The 17,501-nt window shown below is 37.6% G+C and overlaps 4 protein-coding genes and 3 non-coding genes across 9 annotated transcripts; 4 read left to right on the forward strand and 3 right to left on the reverse strand.

Annotated features, from left to right (window-relative positions):
- Positions 1-48: 48 nt before the first annotated feature.
- Positions 49-1,987, reverse strand: LOC111468453 (clathrin coat assembly protein AP180-like). The gene has a single exon (XM_023113696.1). The coding sequence runs from the start codon at positions 1,985-1,987 to the stop codon at positions 164-166; it is 1,824 nt and encodes a 607-aa protein (XP_022969464.1). The 3' UTR covers positions 49-163.
- Positions 1,988-4,078: 2,091 nt separating this feature from the next.
- On the reverse strand, positions 4,079-6,624 carry LOC111468418 (glucan endo-1,3-beta-glucosidase 12-like). Its single transcript, XM_023113630.1, has 3 exons — positions 6,484-6,624; positions 5,054-6,382; positions 4,079-4,384 (listed from the first exon to the last, which is right to left on the reverse strand). The coding sequence occupies exons 1-3, from the start codon at positions 6,539-6,541 to the stop codon at positions 4,350-4,352; spliced, it is 1,422 nt and encodes a 473-aa protein (XP_022969398.1). The 5' UTR covers positions 6,542-6,624; the 3' UTR covers positions 4,079-4,349.
- A 2,521-nt stretch (positions 6,625-9,145) lies between these two features.
- LOC111468415 (small ubiquitin-related modifier 1-like) lies at positions 9,146-9,891 on the forward strand. Of its 2 annotated transcripts, XM_023113625.1 has the most exons (3): positions 9,146-9,263; positions 9,350-9,499; positions 9,588-9,891. In XM_023113625.1, exons 1-3 carry the CDS (start codon positions 9,168-9,170, stop codon positions 9,681-9,683), a joined length of 342 nt encoding a protein of 113 aa, XP_022969393.1. In that variant the 5' UTR covers positions 9,146-9,167; the 3' UTR covers positions 9,684-9,891. The 2 variants fall into 2 exon arrangements, with proteins under 2 accessions (XP_022969393.1, XP_022969392.1); XM_023113624.1 differs by having other exon boundaries at positions 9,350-9,730.
- A 305-nt stretch (positions 9,892-10,196) lies between these two features.
- LOC111468509 lies at positions 10,197-10,422 on the forward strand. The gene has a single exon (XR_002714763.1). It is a non-coding gene; the product is annotated as a small nucleolar RNA Z112 (small nucleolar RNA).
- Positions 10,423-10,444: 22 nt separating this feature from the next.
- On the forward strand, positions 10,445-10,586 carry LOC111468504. The gene has a single exon (XR_002714759.1). It is a non-coding gene; the product is annotated as a small nucleolar RNA snoR2/U65 (small nucleolar RNA).
- Positions 10,587-10,674: 88 nt separating this feature from the next.
- Positions 10,675-10,761, forward strand: LOC111468503. Its single transcript, XR_002714758.1, has one exon. It is a non-coding gene; the product is annotated as a small nucleolar RNA snoR77Y (small nucleolar RNA).
- A 67-nt stretch (positions 10,762-10,828) lies between these two features.
- LOC111468389 lies at positions 10,829-15,687 on the reverse strand. 2 transcript variants are annotated; one of them, XM_023113588.1, is made up of 11 exons: positions 15,373-15,687; positions 14,662-14,815; positions 14,229-14,403; positions 13,463-13,578; positions 12,833-12,900; positions 12,484-12,487; positions 12,227-12,374; positions 11,604-11,670; positions 11,379-11,450; positions 11,200-11,265; positions 10,829-11,126 (listed from the first exon to the last, which is right to left on the reverse strand). In XM_023113588.1, the coding sequence occupies exons 1-11, from the start codon at positions 15,550-15,552 to the stop codon at positions 10,995-10,997; spliced, it is 1,182 nt and encodes a 393-aa protein (XP_022969356.1). In that variant the 5' UTR covers positions 15,553-15,687; the 3' UTR covers positions 10,829-10,994. The 2 variants fall into 2 exon arrangements, with proteins under 2 accessions (XP_022969356.1, XP_022969357.1); XM_023113589.1 differs by lacking the exon at positions 12,484-12,487 and having other exon boundaries at positions 12,841-12,900.
- Between the last annotated feature and the right edge of the window lie 1,814 nt (positions 15,688-17,501).

The following is a 17,501-nucleotide window of genomic DNA, read 5'->3' on the forward strand; positions in this document are numbered from 1 at the left end:
CGTCGTATGGAGAGCATATTTGCAAGTGAGCTTAGACCGTCTTTTGTAAGAGATAAAAGTAAAGATTTTTTTTTATGAATTGAATGAACTCTGCGAAGGGGTATTTACAAGCCAATAAGCTGTGTTAAATTTACATCCCAAATTCCCATTTTTCTTCTCCATATCATTCCGAATGCTTAGCTATGATCTTGTTTTGTTGCTCTTTCCACAATTTCTGCTGTTGCAACAAACTTTCTTGATCCATCACGTTCAAACTTGGTTCATTTCCATTCAAATTGCTATTCCACGCCTCTGCAAACGGATCATTTTCAGCCCCCAAATCAAACTCAAACCCAGACCCAGACCCAGACCCATTTGGAATTGGGCCCCAATCATCGAACATCGAACCATTTTGATGCTGTGAAGAAAATGTTGGCGTTTCCACTCTGAAAGTTGGGGCTACGACCACAGCTTCCTTAACGTTCTCGGCGCGAAATGTCGGAGCGATTTCCGTCTCTGCTTTGAACGTCGGCGGAACTGCGAACGATTCATTTGAATCTTGAAGGAACGGGTTGTTGTACTGGTGCTGCGGCGAAGAAAAGGGTTTCTCAAACGGGTCGTCGCCGATGGAAGGAGCGAAGAAATCCGGCCATTCTTCCGCCGTGTCCGTCGCCGACTCCGCCAGAACGAGCTCCCAGTCCCCACATCTCAAACCCGGAGCAGCCCCAAATTCGGATTCTTCTTGAAAGGGCTTTTCGTCATCTTCAAAGAAAGCGAAATTCGGAGAAAGATTTGATTCATTAGCAAAATCTCCCAACCGGGATTGCTTCTCCGATTGATAATCGGAATACCCTTCACCGTCTTGCTCGACGGAATTCGCAGGGCTAGTCCAGCTTCCAGTAGCGCTCATCATTTCCCCAAACGAGTTAAAATCCAACTCCCTCTCAGAATTCTTATCCGACGATTCAGATTGTTCGAGATCGTCGGTGAGTTTCATCGTCGAAATTGTTCCGGAAAGAATCACCGGCGCCGGTGGCGACCGGCTGTCATGACATGGGAAAGAAGCTTGATCTTTCAAGAACTCCTGCAATGTCTCAATCAACTCATCGGAGGGCTGTTGAACACTCGGATACTCCGAAGTTCTTCCAACCCCAATGCTCTTACACAAATCATAAAAAGAACCCAATTCCTCAAATTGCTTCGCTGCTTTGACACAAGCTTGAAACGCATTAACACATGACTGATACTGCAAATGGAAAAAGCTATCCAAAAGAAGCGCAAGCCCATCGGAGATATCCCTGTATAAATCGAAGCTCTCTTGGACGACGGCGTGAAGGGAATTCAGAACCAATCGATTCCCCTTCGCCGGTCCAGTGGGTCTGGTGGCGATTGCTCTGTCCAACAACTTCTGCCAATAATAAATCCGATCAATTAACATCGCCGGCTTCATATCCCGAATCGGCTCGTTGATCCGTCGGGTATTTCCATTGAAACTCTCTGTTTTCCGTTCAGTGAATCGCTTTTGAAGCTTCCCAGTTAAGAAACAATCCAAGCGCTCGTCGAGATACAGAGCAAAAGTTCGAACAAAGGCAGTGTAATCCCAAGGGCTTGAATTGGAATCGTCACGGAAATTGGAGAGGTTGAGAATTTTGGCGCCACGTTTCATAGCGTGAAGAACTTCACGCGGGAAATAAGGGTCACCGTCTTGGAAGATTTTGAGCACGAGGTTAAGGGATTTCAATGCCACGATCCAATGGCGGGTTTTGTTGATGCGTTTAGCGATGGAATGGGCGCAGACGGCGGCGTGGGATTTGTTGGCGGATATTAAGTGGAGGATTTCCACCACGTAGCGTTGCTCGAGGGGGACGTCATCGTGAGTGGTGGCTTTGAGGATGGCGACTTCGAGGGAGATGGCATTGGGACCGCCGGTGGAGGAGGAAACTTTGGCGAGGCTTATGCTGGTTTGGTCTTTCACGGCGTAGAGGGCCTTCCGTAGTTTGCTTGGCATGGTTGGGTCGTTTTGGCTCGTGAGGGAATCGTCACAACGTGCTAATAGTTTTGTATTGTTGAATGTTTGTACTGAATGAAAAAATTGTGGTGTCCTCATCCAATAATGGCTACAGAAATAAAGAGGTAGGTTTGTGGAGGTGAGGAAAGTTCGAAAATAAGATGGTTGACCAAGTTCTATTGGTAGAAATGAAAGGGAAATGGCGTTGTTATCATATTGGAATGAACTGGTGGCTGCCATTCACCTTTTGGCCCAAAAATAGGTGTGATTATCATCATTTTCAATATTACCTTGACATATGTCTCGTGTATGCTCATAAGTTGCAATACTTGGTCTCCTATAGTACATCTCAGGTCTAAACATAATTTTATAGAAAAGGGACTTAGCGTAACACGTCCTAGGAGCATGACCATGACACTAAACACAGCTCAATTGTCTAGCTGATCCACCTTTTGCTCGTCTAACATAGCAATGTGAGTGTGTCTAAATATATTAATAAATTAATTATTTAAAATTTTGAAAGGATAATAATAGTAAAGCATTATCACATGGTGATGAAGGGAGGAGACAACAAGAATCTTAGTGCTTCCTAAATTATTACACTGACCCTCTGTTTGTGGGAGACCCACACTGCTGAGAGCCACACCTTTTCACCATCTTCATTCCCTTAATCTTCATCTTTTCCAATTCCTTTTCCACCCATTTCTCATAACTTTCACTCATTTCGATACCCTTTTCAGAGCCGCCCGCCCGCCCGCCCACCGTATCATTTCATTTATCTATATCGTCTTCAGTCTCACAATTTTAAGACACGTTTTGAGGGTCCAATGTCTTCACTAGTATATAGCTCAATGTCCAACTCTAGTTTCATTTATAATAGCTCAAGTCCACCATTAACAGATATTGTATACTTTAGTCCGTTACATATCATCGTGAAACCTCACAATTCTAAAACGTATCTATTAGGGAGAGATTTTCACATCCTTATAAGAAATGTTTCGTTCCCCTCTCTAATCGATGCGGGATCTCAAGATATATAGATGCAAACAACTAGAATCACCGCGATTTTTTCTAATGTTCTACAAAAGGGATGGTTGATGTCAACATCAAATTTAGTATCCTACGAGTTTTCTTGACAACTAAAAGTAGTACAATCAAACATGTCCTTCGTAAATAGTCGAGATACGTGCTTATTAGTCCAAACACCCGCAAATACGTAAAAAAAAATGCAATATCTTTACAAAGGAAAGATGGATTTGAAAGATGGGAATATTGGTGGACCAGTAGGAGGACAGAAATTTATTGATACCATCACTGAAACTCACACTCCTTTTTTGGTTATATTCCTCTTTTTAGTGATAGCTTCATGTGACCCATTCATATTTGCTTCAATATCCCAAATCATATGCCCATAATTTTGGGGGTTATGTTTGCAACTCTACTCATTTTCGAATAGGGTAATTGCGTTCATAATATTCCATTAATTTTTCCTATAGCTATTCTCACACATGTTAAGAAAAATAGCTTCAAATAGTGATCTCTCCGTCGATAAATGGAACAACAAGCTAAATAAAAAGTTATCGATAAGAATATAACTACAATTATCATGTGAGACCCCACGTCGATTAGAGAAGAGAACGAATGACAATGAAGACGCTGGGTCCCAAAGGAAAAGTGGATTGTGAGATTCTACATCGGTTGTGGAGGAGAACAAATCATTCTTTATAAGAACGTGAAACATCCCCTAAAAAACTTTTAGAGAAAGCCCAAAAGAAAAAATCTCAAAAAGAACAATATATGGTTGCAGTAAGGTTAGATGGTTCTATATCATCTTCGAACTTGATTCAAGTTAACGATGACATAAGAGAGACGTGATGGATGGCCCCATAAGCACATGGGAACAACAATTTATTGCAAATACCACTAAAATAATCAAATTCTAAAAGACCATTGTCCTTTCAAATGAAAATATTATATTATACTACAAGCATGCCATAGATTCTTTAATATATTGAATATGGAGACATGATTTACACAAAAAATGTCACAACCCACTTGCAAATCTCATGATTAAATTTAAACATATGCTTGAAACAATATAATTAGATTATATTAAAAAAAAAACACCAGATGAAGTCTAACCGTAACAAGGAAGAACAGAACATGTTATAATTACAGACAAGGAACTCTTACAACAACATTAAACAACCTTAAAATCCAACCGCCATTATCCAAAGCAATTGGATTACAAAAGAATTCTGTTTCATATTCTAAGAACAAACTTAAAAGGTTAACCTTTTTTTTTTTTTTTTTTGGTTTCTATGATCCCTTCCACTTCGACTGCTCCCATTAATGAGATTCTTCAATACCCAGTTGGGAACTCGCAGCTACCAAACTCTGCAGAAAAAGGCGACCAAAAAGGAAAAGAAGACCACAAAAAAGACAGCCCTTTTTCAGAAACTTGATGCTCAAAGGAATGAGAATAAGCAAAGAAAAAAAGAACCCAAAAGCTCAAATTCTCTTCAGTTTTTGTCTTCTCATTGAGTAAAAAGAGATAAAGAGCCACAGCCATTATAAAGATCCCATCTTTTTCTCTCTTTTTCATTCAAAAAAAACTTCAAATTCATGCCTTTTTCTTCGCAAATATATGATATCGGTGTACTAACGAGAACGCTAGCCTGTAAAATCATACCTGTACTAGTTGAAAGAAACATTACTCTTAAAAGTGAAAACTTTAAAAAGGATAATGAAAATATTTACTGCAAAGGGTATTATATATAATTATATATATATATACTTTTTACCACAGAAAATGGGATATTTAAAATATTTTTTAAAAAAATTAAAGTGCCACGTCAGCAAAATTGGATTCTTTTGTTTATTAGTTATGTGTGAAATTTGACTTCTTACTGAGCTGGCGTGCAGCTCAATATTCAACCTCGGGGCCCGTGTGGCGCATTTTAGCATGGGAATGCGGACCGGGTCGGATTCTCTAACGTGCGCATTTTAAGAGAAAAAAAAGGTGAACTGAACTAATAATAATGAGTGGAGTTATAGAGTACTTACTAGGTGGTTGAGTGACGACGTAAGCCGCCCCGCCAAAGTAACACGTGCCAATCTTGCGGACGTTCTTCTGGTAATAACTATTAAAAGCATATGAAGCGTGTGCCTGGAGAGTGTTAGGATTGTAACACGTGGCACTGGGTTGGATCGGACGGCAATCTGCTCCTCCCTCGCCACAAGCATAATCTAGACCTGCCTGCAGCTTCTCTTTCCCCGCTTCACCACTCGCAACGCACCACGTGTTCCCGGTTTGACTCTTTGATACACCGCCATCGCCGTGGCCTGATCCTGTCTGCCCGTCTCCACCGGTTGCGGGCGCCGGGGACGGCTTGTCGTGGTAATCTTTCAACTCTTCGGTAGTAAACGGGATGTCATAAACTCTCTCTTCGTTTGGGTAAAATAAACCGTAGTTTCTTTCCGATGTGGGACCGTTCTTTTTGTTCTCGTTGAAAAGGGCAAATAAATAGACGGTCAGATCTGCTTTCGGCCTCAACGGAGTTCCACCGCCGCTCAAAATCCGACGGATCAGATTCCCGTTGTATGCGGCGGCGTTTGCAGCACTAGCGCCGATCTCGTTCTCGTCGCCTTTCGACGGCCACCCAGTTTCCGTAACCACCATTTTAATATCGTCGTATTTAAGAGCCGACATTGCGGCAAAAACGGCGTCAATTTGGGCGTCGAATAGATTGAAATACCGGTAACCACTGCCGGAATCCACCACGCCGGGGTTCTCCCGGAAAAGAGCGTAGTCTAAAGAAATCACGTCGGAGTTGGACTCATAAGCGAAAAATGGGTAAGCGTTAACCATTAAATAAGAGCCAGTTTGCCGGAGAAACTCCAACATTGGCCGGAAAACCGGTTCGACGAGCTCCGGTCGGAATGAACCGGCTGAGGAAGGGTAAGAGTTTTGTAAGGCGCTTAAAGCTATAGGCGAAGAGACTTTAATGGCGGAATGGAGGTTGTGTTTGACGAGGGCTTGGTGAATATTCTTCATCGCCGGAACAAGAAACGACGTCGTATTGTGCGGGTCGACGAAGACTTCGTTCCCGACGGCAATGGCTTCGATTTCAGTGGAAGGGTAATAAGCCGCCACATTCTTTTCGACCCAAGTGTAGGCAAAGGAGAGTCGTTTGGCGGCGGCGAAGAGGAGTTCGTTAGGCAAATCGACGGTGACTTTAATGCCGGAGCCGGAGAGGGCTCTGAGAACCGCCGGATCGGTGTCGTAAACTTTGACCCTTTGAAGGCCGTGGGATTTGAGAAGCTTAACGACTTTGACGGCGGAGGGGAGGTTGTTGGCGATTCTGCCGTAGTTGACTCCGATCGAACCACTCTCTGCAACAAAAAATAAAAAAACAGGACACAGTGAAGACCATAACATAACCAACAATTTGTTACAGAAAAAGTAAAATGGTTTGGGTTTGGGTTAAGGTTACCTGCAAATGGGTAGAGGAATAGGAGGAAGATGAAGAAGGAGAGAGTTAGCCGCTCCATTACAAAGCACTAAAATTGTGGATGATTAGGAGCAGAGTGGCTGAGTGGCCGAGTGCGAGAGATGGGTGCGTCTTTTATCACTGAGAAAGCTCAGTGATGGGCCCAACATGGGCAGGGCTCAAAACTCAGGCTTCTTGTTTCCAGCTAATCTTACCGTCTATCTTAAAATCTACCATTTTTAGCCCTCTTTACTACCGTGGAAAAAGTAAGACTCTTTACTCCTAACCTTAATTACACGCCAATCTCACGTCCTACGGTCAATTGATTAAAAGGTTAGATGTTCGATGTTTGTTCAAAAAATACTATTCTTTACTCTCAACTTTGATTGTTAGCTTGTCTCGAGCCCTACTGTCAAGAGATTAGATGTTTGATTCCTGTTGAAAAAATACTACTCTTTACTTCTGACCCTAATTATTGGTCAATCTCGAGTCCTACTGTTAATCGATCAAGATGTTAGATGTTCGATTCGCGTTGAAAAAATGCTACTCTTTACTCCTAACCCTAATTATTAGTGAATTTTGAGCCCTTGTGTCAGATGATTAAGAGATTAGATACTCAACGATTTATGTTGAAAAAATACTACTATTTACTCCTAACCCTAATTATTAGCCAATCTCGAGCCTTACTGTCAATCGATCAAGAGGTTAGATGTTTGATTCTCATTGAAAAAATACTACTCTTTACTTTTAACCCTAATTGTGAGACAATCTCGAGCATTACTGATGATTGATAAAGAGGTTAGATGTTCGATTCCCGTTAAAAAAAATATTACTCATTACTTCTAACCCTAATTATTAGCTAGTCTCGAGAACTATTGTCAATTGATCAAGTGGTTAGATGTTCGATTCCCGTTCGAAAAAATACTACTCTTTACTCCTAACCCTAATTATTAGCCAATCTAGAGCCCTACTATCATTCGATCAAGAGGTTAGATGTTTCGATTCCAGTTGAAAAAAATACTATTCTTTACTCCCAACCTTAATTATTAGCCAATCACGAGCCCTACTGTCAATCGATCAAGAGGTTAGATGTTTGATTCCCATTGGAAAGATACTACTCTTTACTCCTAACCCTAATTATTAGCCAATCTCGAACCCTACTGCTAATCTATCAAGAAGTTAAATGTTTCGACTCCTATTAAAAAAAAATACTACTCTTTACTCGTAACTCTAATTATTGGCCATTCTCAAGCCCTACTATCAATCAATCAAGAGGTTATATGTTCAATTTCCGTTGAAAAAAAAAAACACGACTCTTTACTCTAAATCTTAATTATTAGCCAGTCTCGAGCCCTATTGTCAATCGATCAAGAGGTTAGGTGTTCGATTCCTCAAAACTTTACCGAAACAGAACATATAAAAAAGTTGATAGGATCCTAATATTAACTCCAATATTACACGTTTTTAAGGCTACATTACAAAAAGTACTTAATATTGGACGATAATAGAGACCTTAAACGAATATAGCGATGACCTAAAACAGCATGGTGACACTCGATTTCAGATCATCCCGACATTGTTTGTTTATACTTTTGTAAAACAAACTACAAAGGTAAGTTTTACAATTTAGGCAATTTAATTTGTATTGTAGTCTAGGAAGAAAGTAAAATAACGTTCAAAACCTTGACCTTGGATCTGAACCGTCAATACTCCTCACGCCTGATAATCATAAAATGAACGGTCAAGATCCTGATCCACGCTAGAACCGTTTGGACAACAATGGGCCCACAAAACTCGACCGTTGTCCTGGTACTGCTAAAAAAATTGTCATTTTTAATACAGTGCATCGCGACCACATCGTTTTCGATGTAACGTCGACGTCCATGCCTTCCACGTGGCATTGTCGCTGACATGGTCCACCGGAGTGAATTGGAAATGTAAACCAGCGAATCATTACGGTAATAATAAGTTCATTACTTTTTTTTTTCCGATATTAAATTCTAAAATAAAGTAAATTTATTTTTTTTAATAATACTTTATTGTATTTATGATGCATTTATTTTAAAGACACCTATAATTATTATTGGAATACTTTTAAAACTATTTCGGGTCATATTTACTTTAATTCCACAATTTTTTTTAGAATTTAAATTTTAAATGAATAATCTTAAATTATATTGAGTAAAAAAAAAAAGTAATTTATGGTCAAAGGTCCAATAAATTGGTAGCCTAAAATAAGGCTACACATAAATAAAGAGTGTCATTCATAGGTCACCATTATTAATATTCATATATGTCACTATCAACAATATGATTATATATTTCAAATATATATTAATTAAAAAATATTTTGTCATTTTAGATATATTAATAAATTATATTTTATATTAAAATATTATGTTTTACTATTTTTTCAATAATTAAGAAATATGGTTATTTTTTTTAATACAAAATTAAAATTACTTTCTAAACAGGCCGAAATTTGGTTGGTCGAAAAATGTTAGGCCGAAAGGCCCAAATGATTGACAGGCCCAAAACACAAAAACTGTCAATGAAGTTAGAAACCCAAGACGCCGAAATTAAACCAATGATGTTACGACACGTGTAAAGGTTGGGTCTTCTTCCTGCAATGCAACCCCTGAACAGAACACAGTTTTTCCCGAGAACGAGAAATTTCAATTTCGAAAATGTCGACAACGATGGATGAAAATCAGGAAGCACCGACCCGGAAACCCGAAGCACAACCCGGAACGAACTATGTCAACGTGAAGGTCAACGGGCAGGTTCTGTTTCGATCTCCGATTTCAGTGTTTTTTGGACGAATCCTTAAAACGCTCGAAATGAAAGTGAAGTTTTATTTGATTGGTAGGATGGGAGTGAAGTATATTTCAGGATTTGTAAGAGGACGCAACTCAGTAAACTTATGAAAGGGTACTGTAAACGACAAGCATTGGAGCTGAGAACCATTGCGTTTCTGTTGGACGGCCATGCCATTGCCGGAAACCAAACAGCCGATGAGGTTGTTTTTTTCGAACCTCTTCTTTTTTTGGGTTTTGGTTTGGTTTTTTTATCCCAATTTCTGTGTGTCGGTTCGATTCGATTCTCAGCTGGGAATGGAGGATGGGGATGAAATTGATGCTATGAAACACCACGGCGGCGGCGGTGGCGGCGGAAGACTAAAGTGGGTCTTTTCATGTCTCTGAAAAATGGTCACCGATCCGGCGAACTGGTTTTTGGGTTGTCGTAAAATCATGAAACCACCGAACATGTTAAGAAACGACAACGTTTTGGATTTGGTTTTACCCTGCTCATTGAGTGACCTTCCTCGCACGTGCAAGCTGTTTTGTGTGTGAATATTAAGGATTTAATACCATTTTATGATATATTTAATTTAGGTTATCTCTTATTTTACTTTATTCGATTTTAAAAATTATTATTTTAGTTATTTTAGTTATAACCTCTTGAGATCCTGAGGGCCCAAATTGAAAAAAGCCCGGCCCATATTGAGATCAACGTCAGAAATTAGGGCTACAAATTCAGGGCCCCTAAACTCACGGCCTCTCTCGCCTCCATAAATACCGACCAATCTCCGTCGTCATCTTCATCTTTCTGAAGTTGAATTCTTCCCTAATTATGATTCCTTTTATTTCAGCGGCTTTGGATTTCTTTCGATTCGAGTTAGCAATACGATTTGTTGGTTTAGGGTTTAGAGTTTGAATCCAATGAGGAAGCTCTCCCAAAATTGATAGGAAGTGCCGTATGACACTCCAAATCGCAGCGAGAAGCCACTCGACTGTGGTTCCCATCCGCCAGTGAGCTCCGTCTCCGATTCGTCTCTTTACCGGAGCGATCTGGTTTCTTCGGGGTTTTTACTGGTCGGGAATTTGCAGCCGGTTATGTGATTCTCCTGTGTGGTTGATTTGAAACGGGTCTCTGAGGATTTTGTGTTTGTTTTTTGTTCTGCGGTTCGATGCCACGTCGTCGGTAGCTCAATGGTGGTGACCGTCGATGCTATGATTGAACCAAAATCAAAATTTTTACATCTTGATAGGAATCTGTTTATCTTTTTCTATGGATTTACAGAGCCGTTTTGTGTGATTACGTTTCTTCTATTCCATTTATTTCAACATTCAAATTCATCTTATCGTTCTATTCCCAATTTTTATGTCTCAAATTTTAATTTCACGAACTGAAAAGCCAATGAGGATTTGTTCTGTTTTAGTTGGAATTACCGGCTGAGTTTTCATTGATGTCAAATAGACTGGCTATCTGAGGCTTTGAAATCTTAACATCATTTGCATTTGTAATTTTGTGTTGTGGGTTTCATTTTTCTCGTGTGGATTTCCACTTGGGATGCAATCTTAACATCATTTATTGAACAATTTCTAAGTAACAATTAGAGATCAATAATACACTCTTATGAATGATAAAATGAAAAATGTTAACAATGGAAGGTAACCAACAACACACTACAAAAAGAAAGGGGAAGGCATTCGTTCTTTGCCGTGAACATGTTACTCAATTTCTCTGTCGGGACCAACATATAACGTCCAACACGTAGAGATCAAAATAAGTAGAATTCCAACTATCGGACCAAACGGAGCCACTCCTAATACTCCAATATGCCACAATTGCACCAGTGAAGCCTGGAATATAGGGTTCCTCAATTTAGAAAAACTTTTGAGTAAAGACATAAACAAAGAAAGCTAGTGAAGCTACCTCCATATACCGAAGGTTGGCGACTTTGATGGTTTTCTCGAGTTGAAGTCCCCGAGCCCAACAGACCTTCAGTTGGACATTCATCCATAGACAGCTCAATTAAATTATGCATAAAATGTCAGCCAATTCATTGGCTTTGACTGTTCATGATATTATAGCCCTAATGGGTACAAAATTACCTCGGCCAAGAAGGCAAGCAGACCAAGCACTAGCATCATGAAAATTGAATATAGACTTGGCATTACCAGATCCTGCATCTCAAAGAAATGACCCACGGTTCAATACATCATGTATCTGCATTCCAGTCAAGGAAGAATAACTACGGTACAAGAAGGAAAAAAAGGTATAAAGCTCTCTGCAAGTAAGAGGATTTGATTATGAAGTAATTTTGAGCTACGGCTCACCTCAAAGAACATTGCACACATTGCAGTGACAGGACAAGCCAGCATGCCGAAAGAGAAAACTGTAGCACTGCAAGGACATCAGAAGTGAGTACTCACAATAATCAACACATTTTCTGTCAACCTAGACATGATCCACACTAGGAAGTATTCACCACTGAAAACCCCCAAGCAACATAATCCATTGCTAAGCCTGAAGTGAAATTTACACGCGCTGTTTTGTTTTCATGTTCTTCTGTACTAGGCCGTCTGTCTCTACCATAGTTTCTGCTATCAATATTATAGTCCAATCTTGTGAGATATGAAAAACATTTAGGAGCCTTTTGGGATGTATGTTTGGTATCATAAGCCTGTGTTTTAGGTGCGGGTTTAGTAAACTAAGATTTAGAGAACGGTGAGGGCTTAACAGTCACTGTCAAGCACGTGAGTATGCCCCCAGGCATGGCAAGCCTTCACTACCCCAAACATGCTTGGTTGGGTGATTCCGATTAGAAGGATCCCCAAGTTTGTAAACTAAAAATGATAAAGGTTCTTAAGAAGGAAGAAAAATTGCATATATACTGAGCCTTTTTTTTTTTTTTTTTCTTTCTATATTACCTATACAGAAGGAAAGTAAATAAACTTACATTGGTTGATCAGATGCTTTTGCACTGGCTCTAATAAGGCAGTGACTAATTCCACCAGCTATAGATCCAACAAAACCAATTAATACTGCATATGCATGGTGACTTCGCAGGGGCGGTGTTCTGCTTCCCTTCCCAGCATTAGTTAACCCTTCAAATAAGGTAATGCAACAATTGTGGAGTAAGAGAAACAAGAACTCGATCCTTTACAACATGGCTCAACAAGCAAAAGGCAACCGCAAGTTTTGATGAATATTTACCTGCCTTGTGGAAGAGATTTCAGATGGGAAAAATCAAAATAAGAACAAAGATAAGTAATAGCTGCACGAGATTGCATGTTTTCAAGTAACATGAAACAAATGAAGATTCAATATGAAGGAAATATACGAACATAACTAATGGCATTAGCCACTAGTTTCTTGAACAGACATTCAAAATATCCACCGTGTTGAGCTGCTTGAACTTCTAATATCCACCGTGAAGACATTCAAAATATCCACCGAGATCCTATTGGTGTGTGAGCACAGAACCTCTAATAGCTTTCTAGAAGGAAAGAACTATATAGCATAGAACCAACATGGAAAAAAAATCGAGGGTAAGTTAACTCACTTCGGTACCTTGACTAGTAAATAGGTCTTGGCAAATTAGTAGAACACCAAAAAAACTGCAAGCAAGACCTGAAATGGGAGGGTAATCAGAAAGTACTCACTTCTTGCCTTCACAAAATGCATACAAGAGTTTAATACTAAACTAAAAAGAAGAAACCAAATAGATTAGCAAGCGTCGCCAATATATGAAAATAATATGAAAAGAAAACAACAAAGATCCAATCATAAACGTTCAGACAAACATGGGTGTGTAGAGAGAAAGAGAGACTAATATGTTAATATTTTTATTTATAACTGAGCTGTTGAATATTTATTCTCACCACCTACCCGCCACTATATTTGTCTACCCCAAGTCTAGTTCCAACTGATAACAAGGATTTCATGAGTTTTAAAGTTTTTAGTTTTAAGGATTAAACTCACAACTCAAAAAAGCATTTTCAAACATCCTACGCCTTTACAATCAGGGTACACCTTAGGGTCATTATCATGTTATACGTTAATTTCAATCTCATCGGTTGCTTCAGTGGAATAATTCAAATATAGTGAAAGATCAACACTAAATAATGTGCAACATCTTTTCACATCATGCTGCATTCTTGGGAGGGTATAAAATGAAAGTCCAAGTCCATACCGCCTAAGTCAGAAATTTTTAACTTTTCCTGCAGAATAATTCTTGCCACAACTGAAGCCAGTAAGGGAGTAGTAAAGCTAATTACAACTGCCTGAGACGAAGGCAACCTTTGAATGCTGAAATGAAGAACAAATCAAAGAGCTGTTAATATTCGATAAAGCTAAAAAACAGAAGGCAGCAAATCAATGTTGGATGGTTGTCCGATGGAACTGGAGAAAGATTTCATGGATAAAATTCCAAATAAATTTTGATTGGAAAGGTGCATAGTAATGGTAATTATATGAGAAGATTTCATTGAAACCACATTCCAAACAACCCCATTAGTTGTGGGATGTAAGGTAATGTTAGATCAGAGAGTATTGCTTGTGGGCAATATTTCACATAATGTAATGAGACTGCATGCAATCCATTTTCTGAACCTTCGACCTCAGGGGAAGGAGTACATGTTAAGTATCATTGAGCTATGCTCATGTTGGTTGCATGCAATCCATTTTTTAAGGAACACTAGCAAGAAAACGATCAACTTGGATGTCTAGACACCAAGAACATATGATCAAGGCGTTAAATCAGAAACTTAAGGGAAAGAATACTTCAATTCACACAACAGCAAGGATGTCTCGCATCCTAAGAAAGTAAAGTAATTTCACTATACCCATGTTTCCCTTAATCACAAAGACACCAAATTCTCACTCAAAACATTTTTAAAATATCTACACTGTAATTGAGCATTATTTGCAATAAAAAATGTAGGACTAACGTCATGTACCTGTAAATAAAACTCATCATCGAGAGAAGTCCTGCTAAGGCACGAGAAATCAAAAGCTTCCTAACATGTGTCAGTCCAAATATTGGTTGCTCGCTCCTCCTCAACCACAAATACGATAGTAATGTAATAATCGTGCATCTTGTAAAAGTCATTTCAAGAATTGGTATAGGTTGAGCTGCCAATACGAGTGAAAATTTGAATAATAATAACAATACTAAAAACTAAGCCGGAAAACAGATCATTTATTAATTGGCTGGGGTAAGAAACTTTGTTAGGATAGAGGTGTACCGAGAAAGAGAAAATAATAGGCCTAAAATCTACACGCAAACAAAAGTCTATAGGATCAGGAAATGACAGTTCTCTTACTGAGCACCACGTTTCATTGTAATGTAAAAACATTTCAAAATTCAGTCAGGAGAAAGCTTTTACCAACCAGAAAAAAAACCCATCAGAATTTCCATGGTGAAGTAGAAGATGGAGGATAGAGAAGCACAGAGTAAACCCGAGTATCTTGATTCACCCCAAATCCAAATAATTGATTGGGTTAATGAAGATACCTCGCTATCATGGATTTTATTCACCTGCTCCTGAAAATGCATATGAAACAATAATTGACACAATATTTAATCAATTTAAACAGCTTGAGTTATTTCATTACTGCCAAGAAATGCAACCATTAAATGACAAAAAAGAGCGAGGGGAAAGGGACCAAATTGACTTGAGGGGCCTTTTTAGAGCAAAAACTTCGATTAACAATGACTTGTTCCAAGACATATGAAGCAACCACTGAAGCGGGGTGCATGAGTTCTTAGAAACCTTTAAACAACTAGAGAAAATTTAAGCATGCTCAGAACTCTATACACCGAAGTTAATAATAGAAAATAACAGCTAAACTTTGATACCTAAATCCAATCTCCTTGCATTCAGAGGAACCCAGCACTACTCCAAATCTCTAACGTACTATCATATACGATCCAAGGAACAAAGAAAATAAACAAAAACATAGAATATACGCAGAAGATAAAAATAGAAGAATCGTAATGCAAACACATCGAGATTCCACATCTCCGCAACCAAAATCGGCAACAACAGAGGAACAGCAGATTAAAACAACGAAAAAATAAGTGAACAAAGTGAGTTATACCAAAGGTTTCCTTCGAGGATAAGAGATGGTGAAGATGTTGATCTTGGGCTTTTCAATTTGGGTCAATAGAGGAGCATCCTCCTCCAAGATCGAAACCACGTCGGGGATTGACGGAGACTCATCCCGGACGATAAGCTCCACCAAATGATCTGCTTCGTTATTGATCATATCGGACGCCATGATTGGGATTTCCGGAGGTGAAGAAATGAAGAAATGAAGAAATTTTACAGATGCCGAGTTCGGACGTGGAGAACGACGGCTAAGCTCACCACAAGAACGGAGACCATCGATTTTTCTACTCTTTTAATTATTGCAAAATACTCCTTATGGTTTAGTATAATTGAAATAAAATGTATTTGTAATTACATTTTCACCCTTAACCAAGCTACTATTTTACAAAAGCACCCCTAATTTTTTAAAATTTAGTTTTGTTAATTATTATTATTTCCGAGTTTGGGCTTAAATTGATGGAACAATGGGTGTTTACTTTGGATTGGGCCTAGCGACCTCAAATCTCTTTAAATTCATAAATTTCTTATTGAGCTACAATATTATTTACTATTAAAAGCAATAAATTCATCCTAAAATATGACTAATAGTTTAGTTATATAATTATGACGCTAAATTGAGCATAATTCAACCTTAATTAAAGACCGAGAAGCGATTTTATAGTATAAAGTGATGTCATTTAATCGTAATTATTCAATTTATAATTCATTTATAATTTTAAGATCGATCTGTTTATTTGAAACTTCTAACAATTTTATGTTGTCATATGAAGGTATTAGATTAACACGTTTCAATTATAAATAATTTTGTTTTTTTTTTGTATAATTAATTAAAATTATACTTTAAAATTAAATTTAGAGTGCTAAATTTAAAATTTATTGAAATTTTATGATTTAAATTTAGACAAATAAAAATATTATATTAATGACTAATTTCCAACAATGAAATCAGCGGTCAATTAATTGGTCGGAACATGCATCAGTTACAAAAACTTTATTCACTAATTTCCACAATATATATATATTTATTTATTTATTTATTATTTTCCCATCAAATTCAATTACTTTATGGAAAAGACAAGGAAAAAAAGACTTAAGTGGGTTATATAAAAATTTGCCACATTTTTTATTTTGACTTGTAGAGTTGAACAAAAGCCCTTTTATTAACTAACACGTATAAATTTATTTATTTTAAATGATTCTAAAAATTAATGAAAAATATATTTTAAGTATATTTTTATGGGTTTTTAATTTTAATATAAATTAACTAATATTATAAATTTGAAATTCAATTTAAAAGATAAGATTGACATTTAAAAATTTAAAAGTTTATGAAGTAAATAGAATTGGGACGGAAATATTGTTTTTTAATGATAATTAAAGTTGATTAAAACAATTAGACACAATAAAAAAGGAAGTTTCTATAGATGTAATTTCCACCTAAATAAATGGATTCAAAAATCGAGAAAACAATATAACTTACCCAAAAATTCAAATTTGGGCATCAATAATTGCACAAAATTGGAAGAATAAAGGAAGTAAATAACCCAATAATGCAAAATAATCAATAAAAGAACATACAAACTTTTTCATAATAAATCAAATTACAACCCTAAAATGAACAAAAACTTGCATAAATAATTAAGCAAAATGGCATATTCCAAAAAGCCATAAATTTAAATTGCAAAATTGGTAATTTTAAAAGATGTTGGAATTTGGAATTAAATTTTGAAAAACAAAAGGAGGGAAAAGAACTGCCATAAAACTTACAATAATATATTAAAAGTAAGAATTTAATAAATAATATATATATATATATATATAACTTCCAAGGTGTCGGCCGAATAAGTGGGGACCACTAGCAGGACCCAGAGAGATTGGGTGTTTTAACTTTGTGGGGTCCGCCACCGTGGATACGGCAGCGGATCCAGGGACCGCCGGTGGCCCGTCTTCCTACCACCGACAATCCATAAATAATTTGCATTTGCAATTTTTTTTTATTTACTATTTTCGACTCTCTTTATTAATGTACTGTTTTACCCCTCTCGGAAAACAATTTCATGGATTAATTAATTGTTTAGTCGAATCCGGTTTTTTTTTTTTTTTTTTTTTTTTTTTTTT

The sequence above is a fragment of the Cucurbita maxima genome, unplaced genomic scaffold (genome assembly GCF_002738345.1).
Source record: "Cucurbita maxima cultivar Rimu unplaced genomic scaffold, Cmax_1.0 Cma_Scf00036, whole genome shotgun sequence".
NCBI classification, from domain to species: domain Eukaryota; kingdom Viridiplantae; phylum Streptophyta; class Magnoliopsida; order Cucurbitales; family Cucurbitaceae; genus Cucurbita; species Cucurbita maxima.

Excerpts from the sequence above, each read along its gene's own strand:
- LOC111468453 (XM_023113696.1), bottom strand. The coding sequence starts at position 1,987 with ATGCCAAGCAAACTACGGAAGGCCCTCTACGCCGTGAAAGACCAAACC.
- LOC111468418 (XM_023113630.1), bottom strand. The coding sequence starts at position 6,541 with ATGGAGCGGCTAACTCTCTCCTTCTTCATCTTCCTCCTATTCCTCTAC. Across the intron at positions 6,383-6,483 it reads ATTCCTCTACCCATTTGCAG|AGAGTGGTTCGATCGGAGTC; the intron begins GTAACCTTAACC and ends TTTTTGTTGCAG. Across the intron at positions 4,385-5,053 it reads CGTCGTCACTCAACCACCTA|AGTTTGGTAGCTGCGAGTTC; the intron begins GTAAGTACTCTA and ends CTTTTTCTGCAG.
- LOC111468415 (XM_023113624.1), top strand. The coding sequence starts at position 9,168 with ATGTCGACAACGATGGATGAAAATCAGGAAGCACCGACCCGGAAACCC. Across the intron at positions 9,264-9,349 it reads ACGTGAAGGTCAACGGGCAG|GATGGGAGTGAAGTATATTT; the intron begins GTTCTGTTTCGA and ends TTTGATTGGTAG.
- LOC111468389 (XM_023113588.1), bottom strand. The coding sequence starts at position 15,552 with ATGGCGTCCGATATGATCAATAACGAAGCAGATCATTTGGTGGAGCTT. Across the intron at positions 14,404-14,661 it reads TCTGATGGGTTTTTTTTCTG|CTCAACCTATACCAATTCTT; the intron begins GTTGGTAAAAGC and ends TCGTATTGGCAG. Across the intron at positions 11,127-11,199 it reads CCAACCTTCGGTATATGGAG|GCTTCACTGGTGCAATTGTG; the intron begins GTAGCTTCACTA and ends CCTATATTCCAG.